The sequence below is a fragment of the Hemicordylus capensis genome, chromosome 2 (assembly GCF_027244095.1).
Source record: "Hemicordylus capensis ecotype Gifberg chromosome 2, rHemCap1.1.pri, whole genome shotgun sequence".
In the NCBI taxonomy this organism is placed as follows: Eukaryota; Metazoa; Chordata; class Lepidosauria; order Squamata; family Cordylidae; genus Hemicordylus; species Hemicordylus capensis.
The window spans coordinates 354,889,812-354,905,178 of record NC_069658.1 but is presented as its reverse complement, the minus strand read 5'-3'; the positions used below and the strand labels follow the sequence as shown (position 1 = coordinate 354,905,178).

General features: G+C 39.6%; 1 protein-coding gene across 5 annotated transcripts in view; it reads left to right on the top strand.

Annotated features, from left to right (window-relative positions):
• SEPTIN8 (septin 8) overlaps window positions 1–15,367 on the top strand; it is a 97,776-nt gene that overhangs the window by 74,377 nt on the left and 8,032 nt on the right. Inside the window, exon 10 of one of the 5 annotated variants that reach the window (XM_053288089.1) lies at window positions 13,458–14,595. The exons of 2 other annotated variants lie outside the window; for them this stretch is intronic. In XM_053288089.1, coding sequence (XP_053144064.1) covers window positions 13,458–13,512 — 55 coding nt within the window. In that variant the 3' untranslated portion in view covers window positions 13,513–14,595. Of the gene's footprint in view, window positions 1–3,415; window positions 4,784–4,825; window positions 9,613–13,457; window positions 14,596–15,367 lie in introns of those variants that run through there. 2 more of the 5 variants (XM_053288091.1, XM_053288090.1) reach the window with 2 other exon arrangements.

Below are 15,367 nucleotides of genomic sequence, written 5' to 3'. Positions count from 1 at the left end.
GGGCTCATCTTTGTCAGTAGCGTTTGTCTGAAGAGGCAAACATTGTCACCATGATGTCAGACATTTCCATCCAATCAAAGATGATTGCTTGAGTCCTAAGAACTACATGTAGTGCTTGCAGAAGAAAGATTTTCCACAGCTTTCACCTCAAAGCAGCTTCTTTCAAAAGTCAAAACTTGAGGTTGGTGCAAAATGTGGCATGTGGGGTGGGGCTGCAGATGAAGGGGGCCGTTGACAGAAATCCTGGATCCTTTGTTTTAGCAATAGTGCCTCTTTATGTACATTAGACAACTTTAGTCCAAATCCATGTTTTTGATTAAAGATGAAGTCCCATCATTGCATATTAATTGTGTCATATTTCTATTTAGTTATAGTATTCTAGAAATTCTGTATTGCCTTTTTCTCATGCTAGTACAATGGATTTGGGGTGATTATTTTCCTCCATTGGTAAATCCTATAGTAGATCTACTTAGTATTGTAGATAGTAGAATCCATTGGCGACTGGTAGTTCTTGAGATTGGGAGCTAGGCAGGACAGGTGATGGGTGGAACCACAGGTAGTTAGAGGTGGAGCCAATTGTGGGCAGCTGTGGTGACTGAGCCAAGACTAGGTGGGTGCCTTAGCAATAACTGGCAAAGTGCAGATTTGTAGCTAATGAGTGGGATCAAAATATGTGTGCATTCGTGTGTGTGTGCGCGCACACACACCCCTCCATTGCACATCAGCAGAGATAGATATGGAAAATATCAGTTGCTTTATAGTGCTTAACAGGACTACAGTAGTGTGTAGATTTGTATCTAACATGGCCGGATCGAAACAAGCGTGTACATGCACGTGCACACACACCTGTACAAGCCACAAGTAAAGCACAGGCCAGCTACCAAAGACTGCTTCTGTAGAAAGTAAATTCATTCTGAAGTCACCAGGGCAGCTCTGTCTGCCTGATTATTTCAAAAATGCTTACTACTAATAATAAATAAGAAAGAACTGAGCCAGAGTGGTACAGTGGTTAGTGTGCTGCACTAGACTGGAGGAATACAAGTTCAAATCCCCATTTAGCCATGAAATTCACTGGGTGACTCTGAGACAGTCACTTATCTCTCAGCATAACCTATCTCATAGAGCTATTGGGAGGATAATATAATCATGTGCACCATTTGGGGCTTCTTGGAGAAAGCACGGGCTATACATGTAATAAATCTATATAAGCCACAGGTAAAGCAGAGACCAACTACAAAAGTGGAGAACAAATGCATTCTGAAGTTACAAGGGCAGCTCTGCCTGGCTATTTTTAAATTGCATATATAAATAATAGATAAACCACAGGTTTTTTTCAATGATGCTTGCTGCAGTTATGATCCATCTCCTGTAACTAGAGGACACCATGGGAAGCAAAGATTCATGGGGACACAGTCTCCCTGCTCCTTGCCTGCTAAACAGCTGGGTGCCACTCTGCCCACATTGGGTGCCCACCACTTAGCTTGGGTGTCCATTCTAGCAAGCAACAAATGTTTGTTTGTTTTTTAAATAGAAATCATTTCCTTAATCCTTGCCCAATGAACCATAACCTCCAGTGGGCATATTAATGTTACAGATACTGGCTACAATCCAGGGGGAAAAAACCCTGGTTAGCTCTCTGCAGAGCAAATGGATTTTAAAAATTATTTTCCTTCGAACAAAATCCATTCTTTCCCTATATACACCGCATCCACATGGAAAGTGACTTGTACAATTATTTGAAAATCAGTTTGGACTCAGAAATCCATGCATATGCCCTAAAAGAACTTTCTGTCTTCTTATGCCAGTTTCTAATCTAATTAGTCCTGTCTTGCATTTTGCTGTTCCTTCCATTGTTTTATGGCATGTCATTTGGCAATGGGCCATAATGCTTTGCATAGAGATCAGATCAGAGAGCAAAGGAGAGAAAGCAGAGGTTGCATTCCTTCCATCCAAACAAACACAAAGAAGCCAGCAAAAGATCAGACTTACCAACAGCCAGCTAGCCAGCCAGCCTACCTGCTCTCTAACCAAAATAGTGATTGGATTCTTCTGAGTAGTGTTTTATAGCTGCTTCCCTCATACACACAAGGAAATCTTAAGTAGATTTAAGTCAAGGTTTATTCAGCAACAACTCAATTTCATCTTTCCCTTTCCCTCCCTTTTCCTCTTGACTCGTCCCCCACACTCTCTTGACAGGATCCCACCCACCCACCCCTGGAAAAATGTCCAAACAAACTGAAAAAGATTTCTGAATAGAACACACGTAGCTAAGAGAAAAAGACTTCCCCACTCTCTGAGCACTCTGATTGGCTGCCAGAGTCAGTCGGCATGATGCCTTCTGATTGGTGCTCAGGGTGTTAAACTCTGCCCACCTTTCAAAAATAAAAGCAAGCCTTGTTATTGGCTCCTGCCTCATTAATATTCAAATTTGAACAACTTTGTGTGTTTCTATTGGTGTTAACAAAATTCTGATAGAGTTGCAGTGCCCACCCTACGTACACATTGGGACTAGGCTGCAGGCAGGGAAGAGGCACAGACAGGGAGACAGGGAAGCAGACAGAGAAATAACTACAGAAGACAGACAGAGGAGATAAAATGGCTGACAAATATTTCCAGGTCGGCACTGTCCACTCTACCCTCAGGTAAGAGCCACCACTGGTAGAATCCATGAGCTATAGATTTTCTATAAAAGCCTGTGTTTGTTTCCAGTTCAGGGTTAAACCTGAGAGATAGTGGCCTACATGATGTATAAGGCAAAATATAACCTGTGAAATGAATGACTGACATCCAGATGAATGTTCCACAATGGAGGAGGGGTGACTTTTGCTGATCCCCTCTTGCTTCTACACCCACCTGTGGCTCATATAATGAATCCCTGAGGGTTGTGGGACCCCGAGGGACATATTTTAGGTGTCCAGAGGGCTATTACAGAACGGGAGAATCAACAAAAATCATTCTTCCCTCCCCTTGCATACCTGGATGTTAGCCAATAGATTTCTTGTGTACTGTTAAGTCATAAAGCTGACAGAGAGGAGGTATATAATGATTGCATAAAGTTAAGTTCTCTGCAGGCCTTAATTATGAGATTGGTGTTGTATACTTCCATTATTTGGAAGCCTAGCTAAAGATGTAATTTACTGTGGTCATTAAAATGTTATAGATTTAAATTGGACTAATATTTATAAAAAGAAATTGTGGTAAATGCCAATTTCAAAATAAAATATGGTTTAAGGCTTAAAAGGTCTGTGTTTTGGCAGAATCGGATTTAACTGAGCTGCCATATGGATAGCTGTTAAATGCAAATGTATTAGAAATCAAAATAAATGTACTAAGTAGTGACATCTTCTGGATACTACAGAAAGTAAGCTATAGTGGTCATTTTTATTATGTTTACAAGTAGTAATTTTCATTGCAGGGTCTCGAAGATGAACTTTTGCAAACCTGCCATTGTAGGAAGATAATTCTGTAATTAGTGGGAGGGACACTAATTGCACAACATGTCAGGAATTTAAATACAATCCTGGATTTCTCTGGTGATCACAAGAAGGGTTATTGTTTGATCACCTTTTCCAATTGGAACAACATTTGCTTTTCCTATTATTGCAGGTGTGATGGGTATCTATGATGAATGCAAACTCTATTAGACAGATGTTGTATAAACTGTACCCTTGCATCCATGTCAGTTTCTGTGCCTGGGGCTATATAATTTTTATGGCAACCATTGACTGAGCCCATTAACTGCACAAACTGGCACTTAGTGGGCCATGTCTGATTCAGTGTTGGATTTCAACATTTGCATGATTGAATCATTAATATAAAATGGATATGTAAGAAGGTGCTTCCATATCTGAATAGCCATGTGTTATACACTGCAGTCTACTTATGCTGTGCATACTTTCTGTAGGTAGCAATGATCAGGTCTCATAGATCATGTTGTGAACCGCCCTGAGCCGTATCGGAAGGGCGGTATATAAATCTAATTAATTAATTAATTAATAGATGGCACCTGTTACATCCAATATTCCATCTCTTGCAATGAGTTTATAGAATAGGTTCATACCAACATATCTAGTGGAAGACCTAGAGAAGCCACAGAATCGGGCTGCAAGGTTGCTTTGGGGGCTACCATGTTCTTTATTAGATTTTCTTGTCACCTTTTGTTCTTCAGATGCTCAGTTTATCTTTCTAGTCTTGCAGGAATCCAGAATGGTGGTGACTGAGAGTGTTATGCTTAATGTGAACATCTCCCATTAAGAGATTCCTCACAAAAATCTCTTTATAAATTCTGCTTACTGTTGGAAGTGCTGATCTCCATGTTTGTTTTCAATAGCTTTGGTGAAGCACACCCAGCTTAAGCATAGTGTTTCAGCTGAGCTGGCTAATGTGTGAGTAGTGTCAGGCAACTGTGTAACTTTCATGCTTGTCGTGAGCGAACCACTCATAAGATATACTGAGCTACCATATACTGAGTCATGGTGACCTTTCTGCAAAGGTGCTCCAGGCACTGCCCGTCTAAGACCTCAGTCCTGTGTCCGGAGACCTTTACAAATGAGGATATGTCTGAGATATGAGTCTTAAGACTGATGTGCATAAATCTACTGTTAAGCTAACCTGTTGGAGTGCAGCTCTAATGCAATTACTAATGTACTTATAATCTAGGTGTTGGGGATTTGGAACAACTGTATGATCACATAGTATGTCCCAAATAACCAAATCATCTTTTTGTCACAATATATATTTTATGTTATATATATATATATATATTTTTTTTCATTACGTTTGATTTATATCATTTTAATTCATGGTTTTTATGTTTTTGTTTCAGTTAATCACACACACAGACTTGCATACCAGGAATGGACTCTGTACATTCATGTGTTTAATTGCTTGCATTTCCACCCCTGTGAACCCTTCTGTCATACAATTTGTGCAAGTGAGCCAGCATGAAAGACACATAATGACCATCTTCTGCATTTTCAGTGAAAGGATTGTGACCATGCAGGATGCAACTTAAACAAACAAACAAACAAACATTAATTTTTTATATATACAGATACCTAGTGCTAAATGGAAGGGGTTTGATTTGTTTAAATCCAGTGATTGAACATCTGTGTTATAAATTGGCCTTAAGTATATCTAATAAATTAAAATTAGTAATCCAGACTAAGGCATTCAGTATAAGTTACTGTTGGGAACTTGGTTCATTTTTTTAAAAGTTCATTTTGGAGTAAAGACTAGTAGCAAAATCTTGGTCTTTCTAAACACAAATTATATTTTGGATATGTTTGAATTTGAGGTGTTACTTTGAATTTCTTATTTGTTGAAAACACTCTAGCGTAATAACTTATGCCCTCTAGTGTATTATTTAAATAACCCCCCAAACAATCTTGTTTGTAATATGTAGTGGTAATAAAGATAATATGACAAAGTTTAGCTTTTCTGTACTGCTGAAGCGCAATCTTGATGGAACAGGAATAATAAGAGGGGTCCTGTTCACACACTACATGAGGAATGAGACATGGAATTCCATTTATTATACCAGTGGTTGATATCGAGACTAGTGCTGTGCTGATGCTATGGGGGGCGGGGTGGGGAGGAGAAATTTTTGCCAGTTTTCCTTTCCCTCTGAAGCTTGCTGCACCTCCTGAAAATATGTTCCTGAGTGTTGGACAAGATTAGTTTGGATGTCAGCCACTGTGTCCTCCTTTCTGAACAGGTGTTTCATCCTCTACCTTAAAATAATTTAATTTAAAAAAGCATGCCTCCATAATCAAAAGTATAGAATATTGCAGTTTATTTTTTAAAAGTAGTGTCAGCTTTAATCTTCACTTCTTCAAGGATAGTGCTTCTGCCTTTCATATTGTTGCCATTTTTAATCACCTCTACTAAAAAGCCTGAAAACGTACCCAGGACTGGAGTGTTTCAGTAAAAGTTAGATTTACCTTTTAATTAATTTATTTAATTTAGGGCAGTAGAATAGTGTTTGATCAGATTATATGTGAGCTTGCACTTAATGTCTTTGAAGAGTGTAAACTATTTTAGCAACTAGCTGTTAGAACCCATTTGCACATTACATAGAAGTTGAGATAAAAGCATGGTTGAAGTGCAAGCATCTCTTACAAATTATTTTTGGCTGTAACAACTTGCATAGGCGTAGCTGTGTTAGTCTGCAGCAGCAAAAACAAGAGGGTCTTGTGGCACCTTAAAGTAACATATTTATTTTAATAGAAGTGTTTGGGTCCATAACATGCATGAAGTGCAATCCTCAGAAGGCAGGTATACATGGATTTCCAGTCGTCTTCTGTAACCTGTCTTAAGCTGGTGCACCAGTTGTGCTCATTCCTGTCTCAGTAGCACCTTGCCATGGTAATCTATGCCCTCATTATATTTTAACTGGATTACTTTAATATGCTCTACATGAGGCTGCCTCTAAAGGTTCTTTGGAAATGTCAACTTGTCCAGGATGTAGTAGATACAGTCTTGTCTGGGACAAGGTGTTCAGAAAATATTTCACCTGTTGCAGCTGCAATGGTTACTAGTTTGTTTCTGGGCACAGTTCAAGATGCTGACTGTGACCTTTAAAACTCTAATGTGCTTGGGGCAGGGAAACCTGAAGGATCACCTTCTCCCATATTAATATGCCTGATCCATAAGAGTTTTAGAGGCCCACTTGCATGTACCTCCCCCTTCAGAGGTCCCTCCTGCGGTCATGTGGGAAAGGGATCTCCTCTCAGTGGAGATCCCATCCTATGGAATTCCCTCTCTGTAGAGGCCTTGTCACTTCTAATATTTTGCTGTATCACAAAAATGTAGCTATTCAGGCAGATCTTCTTTCATCTGTTGTGACCTCTGTGGTTTTATGGTTTGTACTACATGTTAGATGTGGTGTTTTCTTAGTATTGACTTTTATGAACTCTTTAGTATGTTATATGTCATCTTGAATCATGTGAGAAAGGTGGGATAATTTTTTTAAAAATGTATAGGGGGGAGCCATGTTCTAAACATGTTTTCTCACTACCCATATATATCACATGGCTATATGGAAGGTTACATTTCATGTATTTGATGAAATGGACTCTAGTCCACAAAAGCTTATGCTAAAAAAATTGTTAGACTTTAAGTGCCATAAAACTCTTTGTTTTTTCTGCTGCGGCATGTGAATTGGGCCACGTAAATCTCCCTCAGTGAGAAATCCATGAGCCCATGGGACGTAGAGACTGGCTTAGGTCCAGACTTCTGAAGTGGGCACAAAATGAAAAGCTGTACAACCACTTCGGCAACCTTCTCCATTAAGTTTGCATCAAGTTCACAGTGGGGAGGGTGAATTTTGTGATTCCTACCATCTGCTCAGATCACCTTCTAACTCATAGAAATATGTCCCTGAGGGTCACACAGCCCTCAGAATGCTTCTGGAGGTAGGAGCGATGAACACTTGACCACTTCATCAATCCTTCCCCCAGAACTGCTTTGAGACATGTGGAAATATGTCCCTCAGGGACATATTTATGCTATCAGGTGATCTGAGGGAACAGTGGGAACCCCAAAATTTGCTCTCCCCACTGCACAACATGCATTCTGATCCTCTGAAATGGGCATGGGGCTCATGTTACGTTCTCACTTCAATAATCTGAATCTGAGCCACTGTTTCTGCTTGGTTTTTCTCAGCTTCTGTGTAATGTTGGCCACTGTTTGGAGATATTTTTCATATTGTAGTCCTCCACTTCAAATCCTTTTAATGCTGGAGCATAGCCTATATTTTATTTTCGAAACAACGGAAGGCATTTTTCTTGCCTGTTGAGAAGTAGCATTTAGCGGTACAATGGGCTGGAAGTCATGCTTCTTGTACATCATCTTGCAGAAGCCCAGTGTGCAAATTCATATGTTGAAATATTGTCACACACACACACAGAAAGTCAATGTCTGAGTGCAGTGAAAATCATGTTACAGTATTACTTGATATTTGTCTTTTGTTTTTGTTTTTAAACCTCATTAAAATTATACAGGTACTTTTAATAGTAAGCCATCTAATAAATGGTGGTATAGTAGATATTTACACTTTTTTCAGGGTTGTGCTTTTTTTTTAAAGGCTGTGCCTCTATTAAGCTAAATATATTTCCTAAAGGGCTGCTTTCAAAATATTAGGGGTAAGAGAAGTTACTGATCAAATATCTATTCCTATATATGATGACAATCCTTACACATGATTGGCTAAAGTTGCAAATCAAATCATGTTTTCCTTTGTTAGACAAAATATTCCACAGGATTGTGCAGACTTAACAAAGGGGGCTGCAGGGCAGTAAAGTTAAGTTTTACCTGATATGTAAATTGCTGCATCTCCTTGAGAGAGTTTCTAGTAATTGCTAAGGCCAACAAGTTCTTCTATGCAAATATTTTCTTTCTGATTGGCTTTCTGTTCAGTTTGTTCTCGCCCTTTTTGGAAGCTTATGAAAATATGGTTGTAATGAAAAGATAAAACATGTAGAAAACATGGCCATAATAACAATATTTTCATATAGTTCTGATGAAGACATTCAGAATGTATGTAACAATATATTGTTATAATTATATGTGTATATGTATGTATGTGTGTGTATATATGCTTTCCGTTGTGCTGACCATGTTGTCATTTTTAGTGAAATACTGACCTCAATTTTGCCTCAGTCTTTGTTAATCTTTTTATAATAGACTTTCCCAACATAAACCTTTTTTTTTTCCTTGGTTGGGGCCGTACTTGGTAGTACTTGACTTTACATTTTTATACGAGACCAAATTAAGTGGTTTGCATATAGTAGTTCCATACATTTTGTTTCTTTATTTAACAAGGGGAAGAGAGCTGGTCTTGTGGTAGCAAACATGAATAGTCCCCTTTACTAAGCAGTCCTGGTTTGCATTTGAATGGGAGACTCCATGTGTGAGCACTGTAAGATATTCCCCTTAGGCGACGGGGCCGCTCTGGGAAGAGTACCTGCATGCTTGCAGGCAGAAGGTTCCAAGTTCCCTCCCTGGCATCTTCAGATAGGGCTGAGAGAGACTCCTGCCTGAAATATATGAGAAGCTGCTGCCAGTCTGTGCAGACAATACTAAAGTAGATGGACCAGTGGTGTGACTCGGTATGAGGCAGCTTCCTGAGTTCCCAAGTTACTGTTTATTATAATGTATTGCTAATATTAAATTAAATCTTAAACTATAAGCTTGAAAATTCACTGCTTCTGTGCTAGGTAAGAAAAACATGAAAATGCAAAACAATCAACTCAAATCTCTATCTATCTATCTATATATGAGAAAGAAATGTGTCATTTGATTAATGGAAAGATGACTCTTTCTGTTGAACCTTAACTACTGCATACTTTTCTGTTTTCAAAGCCTTTAGATGCTTATTGTGTTGTAGTCTCTATGTGTTTAGTGAGAGCAAAGCAGAGGATTCCTCTTGGAAGACCATACTGAATGTTACTCACAAGGAGACAACAGGAAAACCCACATCACTGTTTTCATGAAATGTTAACATGTCGCTCTCATTTTGGTTTTATGCAGTTTTTGTTTGTAAAAAACATTCAGATTTTTCAATTTCATTTGTACTTTTTTCTTTTATTAAATGTTATATTTTATTTTGAATTATGTGGTGCTTTATTTTGATGCACGTTCCCTTCCACCTAATTTTTTTCCTACATTAGAAATCTAATTTGAAAGTTTCAAGATGCATATACAGTTGTGATCCATCACACACTTAGGCTGCTGTGTCTTGACTGAAACCATATTCTCATTGATTGTCCACCTGAACTATTTTAACATCTGGTATTTAGCTGAGCTTAAAAATAGTAATCATGAAAAACTCGGTTGAATAGTTTCTACTCAGGAATATGGTTTTTACCATAGACAAACTCCATGTTGTTTCAAGTGTGGAGGTGATTCACAAACCATGAATTGTACATCAAAGCCCACCCTGCCATTTACAGAGTGTCATGATGATATGGCCCAGTATTAAAAGGCCAAACTTGCTTTGAAAGATTATGGTCAGGTTCAGGAAAGAGGAAACTTGCACATGAGAATCTTTCTGTTGTTGGATACATACGTCTGTAAAAGTGAGATGGAATGCCCAATGTGCTATACTGTATATGTATGAGAAGCAGCTTGTTGATTAGAAGGAGGTTTGGGAACATTGCAGCTTCTTGGCTGTTCAAGAGCAGTCATGATACTTGCTCCAAATTTGTGAATTCAGGAGGCAGTGGATGCCATCCTGACTTTATTACTCCATGGAAGCTCCACTGAAATTAATAGGACAAATTGTTCATGACTAATTTATCCTACTAATTTCAGTGGGACTTCAGCTGGGTAATTTAGTTAGGATGGCAGTCACTGACGATAAACTTGTTGAGCAGAAAACTAAAACAAATCTAAGGAGAATCCTTCCTGTGTTGATAGAATAGCAGGCTTCCAGCTGTTGGAGCAGAGCAAGTGGGGGTTCTCACAATTCCATATATCACAGTGGATTTGTATTGCCCAATACACTAAGTAAGAATTGCTCTAGTGGGGGTAGGGAATGTCTTTTGGCAGTGCCCCGTTTCCTCTCTAGCCACCGGTGCCTTCCAAAAATATGGCCTGGAGAGTCTTCCGGTCCTAAGGAACATATTTTCAGGAGACCCAGGTGGCACTAGAGGGAAGGGCAGATAGCTGAAAATTGCCCCGCTCAGTGTGTGCGTGTGCAGAAGCATTCTCCTTGTTCAACTCTTACTCAGTATGTCTCAGACACACTCAGTATGTCTGGCGTTGTGTGGTGCTGAAAATTAGACCTGAATCAGTAAATAGCAATATCTGAAGAGGAAGCACTGCAAAAGTTCTAGACCCCGTGCTTTAGATTATCTAATCATCTTAATGTGGTTCATCCTCCATTCATTTTAAAGGGACCTGGGTTTTGCACAAGCCCATTTAAATGAATGTACATTGAACAATAGAAATGTTAGTGGACTGCTCCTGTAGCCTTTTATTGACAGTTCCAAGTTATAGTGGGAGTTCCATGAACTTGTAACAGGCCTTAAGAGATGTCGTTCATTCTCAAAAAACCTGGCAAATACATTCCTACAAAAGGCAAGGATAATCTGAGTAATGAGTAATATGTTTCTTTTTAGATGACAATAGCATGAATAATGGGAACCCTTAGTCTACTGGATTATGAACTCATTCTTACATGTAATACACAGCCTCATTATACTAAAATGTTCAATCATTTTCAGGTAGTGTCACCAATACTATTCTTTTGTGTTGACTCATACAGTTTCCATTCCAAAAGGGTAGCAACAGTCCTCGGAAAGAAGGAAAGCAGCAACACAAAAGTTAAACTTAGTACCCTTTTTAAAGCTTAACCAGCATTTGCCACAATAAATTGCTTGGCATGCTTACACAGAAATTCATTTTGATTCCTGTGGAACTGGATGTTCAGGAAAAGTCCTCCTCTGCTCCCTAAGGATATAATGTGGTATGTGGTATGGAAGACCCTTATGCTGACAATTGTGCATTTGACTATGTAGCCAGGAGAATAGAGAAACTGGTTGGGGTGGTGTCACAGGGGCATGGAGTGAGGATCAGAGTGGGGTCTGTGGGAATCAGTTGGGCTCAAGGAGTGCATTTGATTCCTGAAGAAAGTCCCATGTGGATGCATAGGGACATTTTTAGGAGTAGACTCCCATTGCCTTTGGGGGGGGCAGTATGGTGACAGTGTTCAGTCTTTTGCTAAAGGTAAAGTATATTTGAACTTGTGCATGAAGCTGCTTTGTATTTTTGTCGTCTGTGGAAAAAATGCATAGCTAGGTATCCAGTAAAATATTTTTCAGAATCTTGCATGATAAATATACAATACTGTAGCATTTCCCTTTTAAGAATGAAAAACAGCGGCTGACATCCAGACTAATGCTGCACTAGTGCAATGAAGAAAGATGCAGCCCCACAAGAAGGTCACAACTCAAGAGTTTGCTCACGGTTGCTCAGTCTCTTGGTCTGTTTGTGCAAAAAGGATATCTTATGTCTATCAATGGCTACTAGTCTGGTGGCTGTGAGCCATCTCCAGCCTCAGAGGCACGATGCCTCCCAATACCAGTTGCAGGGGAGCAACAGCAGGAGAGAGGGCATGCACATACCTCTTGCCTGTGGGCTCCCCAGAGCCATCTGGTGGGCCACTGTGTGGAACAGGATGCTGGACTAGATGAGCCTTGTGCCTGAACCAGCAGGGCTGTTATGTTCTTATGATCATGGATAGCTTTGCATCGTTCCCTGCAACACATATGGACTGAAGAGGAGGAGTTACAGCAGAAGGTGTGCCACAAGTGGTACAAGCTCATCCTATTGCACCAGCACAACACTAGTCTGGAGCACAAGCTCCTATCTTAGTGGAACAATCTAGTGCAGCATCCTTGCACTAGTGCAGCATCAGTCTGAATGTCAGCCAATAGGTGGTATTCACATTAAGTTATTCATGACTAAATCCCATTGAAATTGAGACTTGAGTTAATCATGACAAACTTCTCTTATTGATTTCAGTAGTGCTTAGTCATCAGTTGACTTGTCTGGATGCTGCCTAGTGTCACTCAGGTATACTTCCTGCACTGTGATGCAGATGTGGAGCAACATGCTCAAGTCAAGATATTACTACAACAAATATTTATATACTGCTCCTGAAAGGGTTCACAATCTAAAAAGAAATGCAAGGCAGACCCCAGCAACAGTCACTGGAGGGATCTGTGCTGGGGTTGGATAGGGCCAGTTGCTCTCCCCCCACCGGCTAAATATAAGAGAATCACTACTTTAACAGGTGTCCCTGCTCACTGAGCAAGGAGCACGGCACAATAACTGAGCAGGGAGCTACACAATAAATGCAGGTATAATTTGGGAGTGAATGGTTTGTGCCATTGGCTGAGATTCTGAACTACATATTCAGACTTTATGGAGCTATTTTTGGATACTGGAGTGACTTGTGCACGACTTGAACATCTGTAAGAGGTAGGTATTTCTTTATATGGTAAGAGCACACAGGAAATGCAGAAAGATCACAGAACTGATTTTTAAGACTGATTAGCAGATCATCCCTAAGGCCAAGACTAATGTGAATTTCCTTCAGTCTTATGCAAATATTTTAAACCAGGGTTCACACCATTACTTTGTGTACAGACTGTCTCTCATGTATTTAGGCTCTTTTGAGGCCCTAGTGCACTATATCTCTCATTTGTCATGAGTATAAAATGGTGGTGACCACACATCCCCCCAAATATTAGCTGCAGGTTTAAATATGCCTCTTTCTAAATGGAAGATAGGAAAGCATTCCATATATGTCATTGGGTTTTCATGTTTCCATGGGCTGAACAGCAACCATGTTCCTTTCCCTTTTAGTGAATGTGTTTTCATGCTGTACACATGATGTGACTAAATTAATTTGCAAGCTAAATATTGATTCTCTCTTGTTCTTTCTATAGCTTCTTTAGTCTACCCAGTTCGTGCTCCATAACATCAGGAAGATATGTAAATTAGAAGATTTGTTAAGGTCAAAACACCTCATGCAGAAGAAATTTAATTGGTGCTTCCACTTTTTGGGGCTTTTTTGTGTGGTTGGTTTTTTGTTGTTATTGTTTTCTTTTTGTTTTTGCAATGTATTGCACAGAAGATGATAAAGCAAGAACTGATTTGGACAACATTGCTTGACCAGGTTTCTAGATTAATCAGAATTCTGGTGATTCAACTATAAATCCTTAATTCAGGCTAAACGCATGACATGCACTAAAACCAAAGTACTAAATCTTCTTACTTGATGGTGAAAGAACCCAAACAAGACTTTCCCTGTGGCAGATGGAACACACTTGGGTTGTGCCCAGCATGAACTAGAGGTTTCAAACTCATTGTTTTAAATTGCCGCTGCAAATAGGGCTTAGTATGGTTTTTGTTTTTTAAATCAATTTGGCTTGGGATCTATTAGTAACACTGCTTTGTAAAAGCATTGTGTGGACAAAAGCCCCGTGTGCATTTTTTTGGTGGGACTAATATCAGTGTGTTCCAGCCTGGGGCTTAAAATGCAACTATTACATATGCCTAATATCTCTCTGAAATCTAATCACTTTTAGCACTGTTTTGCAGAGGTTTTCCCCATGTACATCTGTAGTGGCCAACATCCTAATGCTGTGCTTGTGGAAGGCTGTTACACTAAGTCTGGACCAGAGTCATGCTGTGCTAGTGTATACCTTTGTAGTGCATGCTATAACCTGTAGTATGTGCACCCTGTGTTTCATAGGGAGCTCTTACACAAGAGTGAAATTCCAAAAAGCCCCATGATCTAGTGCAGCTACATGATCTTCTTGCACTAGCACAATTTTGTCCATTGTGCAAGCACAGCATTAGCCAAAATGTTGGTCAGTAAGAACTTTTATGTGGAAGAAAAGTCATTTACTCAGTTTCCTAATAGTAATGTGCCTAATTTGAAATGGGCTTCTCCTTTTTTTCCTGACCCATTTCCTTCCCCTTCCCTATTTCTGTTTTGCTTTCTCTTTCTTATTGCAAGAAGTGGCTGGAGTGCCCCAAATCCTTTCCTATCTGCAAATAATAAACTACTTGATTGTGGAACCATTTTTCAAGGACAACTAAATGGAGGCTGGGGAGTGGGGAAGAGGGAGGTAGGAAGTATGTGCGGGGGAACACCTGATCATTCTGAAATAATGGAATGAGTGGGTTGTGTGTATAGCCCCTTCCCTTTTAAAGGAACCTAATCAAGTTGGTGACCTAGATCCACAGCATTATATTGCCTGCTTCAGTGTTTCATGGATAAGCTCCGAGGAAGTGAAGGCCGGATATACTGAGATCTAGGAAGCAAAATAGTTTTCTGCAACTTAATTTGTAAAACTTTAGCTTGTCATCCCATGGAAAACTGAAAGGGAAAATAGTTGATGCAAGAGTGAGGTTTGGGTGGGAGGAATGATTCTGTGCATTGGTAGTAGGTATTATGTGTTCTGGTGTGTTGGTAAACTTTTTGCAAACTAGTGATGATAAATAACAAGAAATTCTAAGTAGAATTAAAGGTTATTTTCTGCTGCTTTCATAGTAAATCTTACAGCACTCCTTTATCACAGTCCTCTAGGGCCCCATCCCATGTACTGATGCGTTGAGTATGTACCAGAATGAAAACTTGAATTCTAAAAGGGATGCTGCTTCTGGTTTTAGTGGCTGTCATCTTGTTACAAGATGGTGGATTGAAGTAGAGGGTTCCCTCTCATGTAATGTAAATTGGGTTCTCCTCTTACCCCTCTCATGTAATGTAAATTGGGTTTGTATGTAACTGTAAGTATAGGCATTATTGGAAGGGACGCAGACAGACACACAGAAGCATTATTTGGGGGCA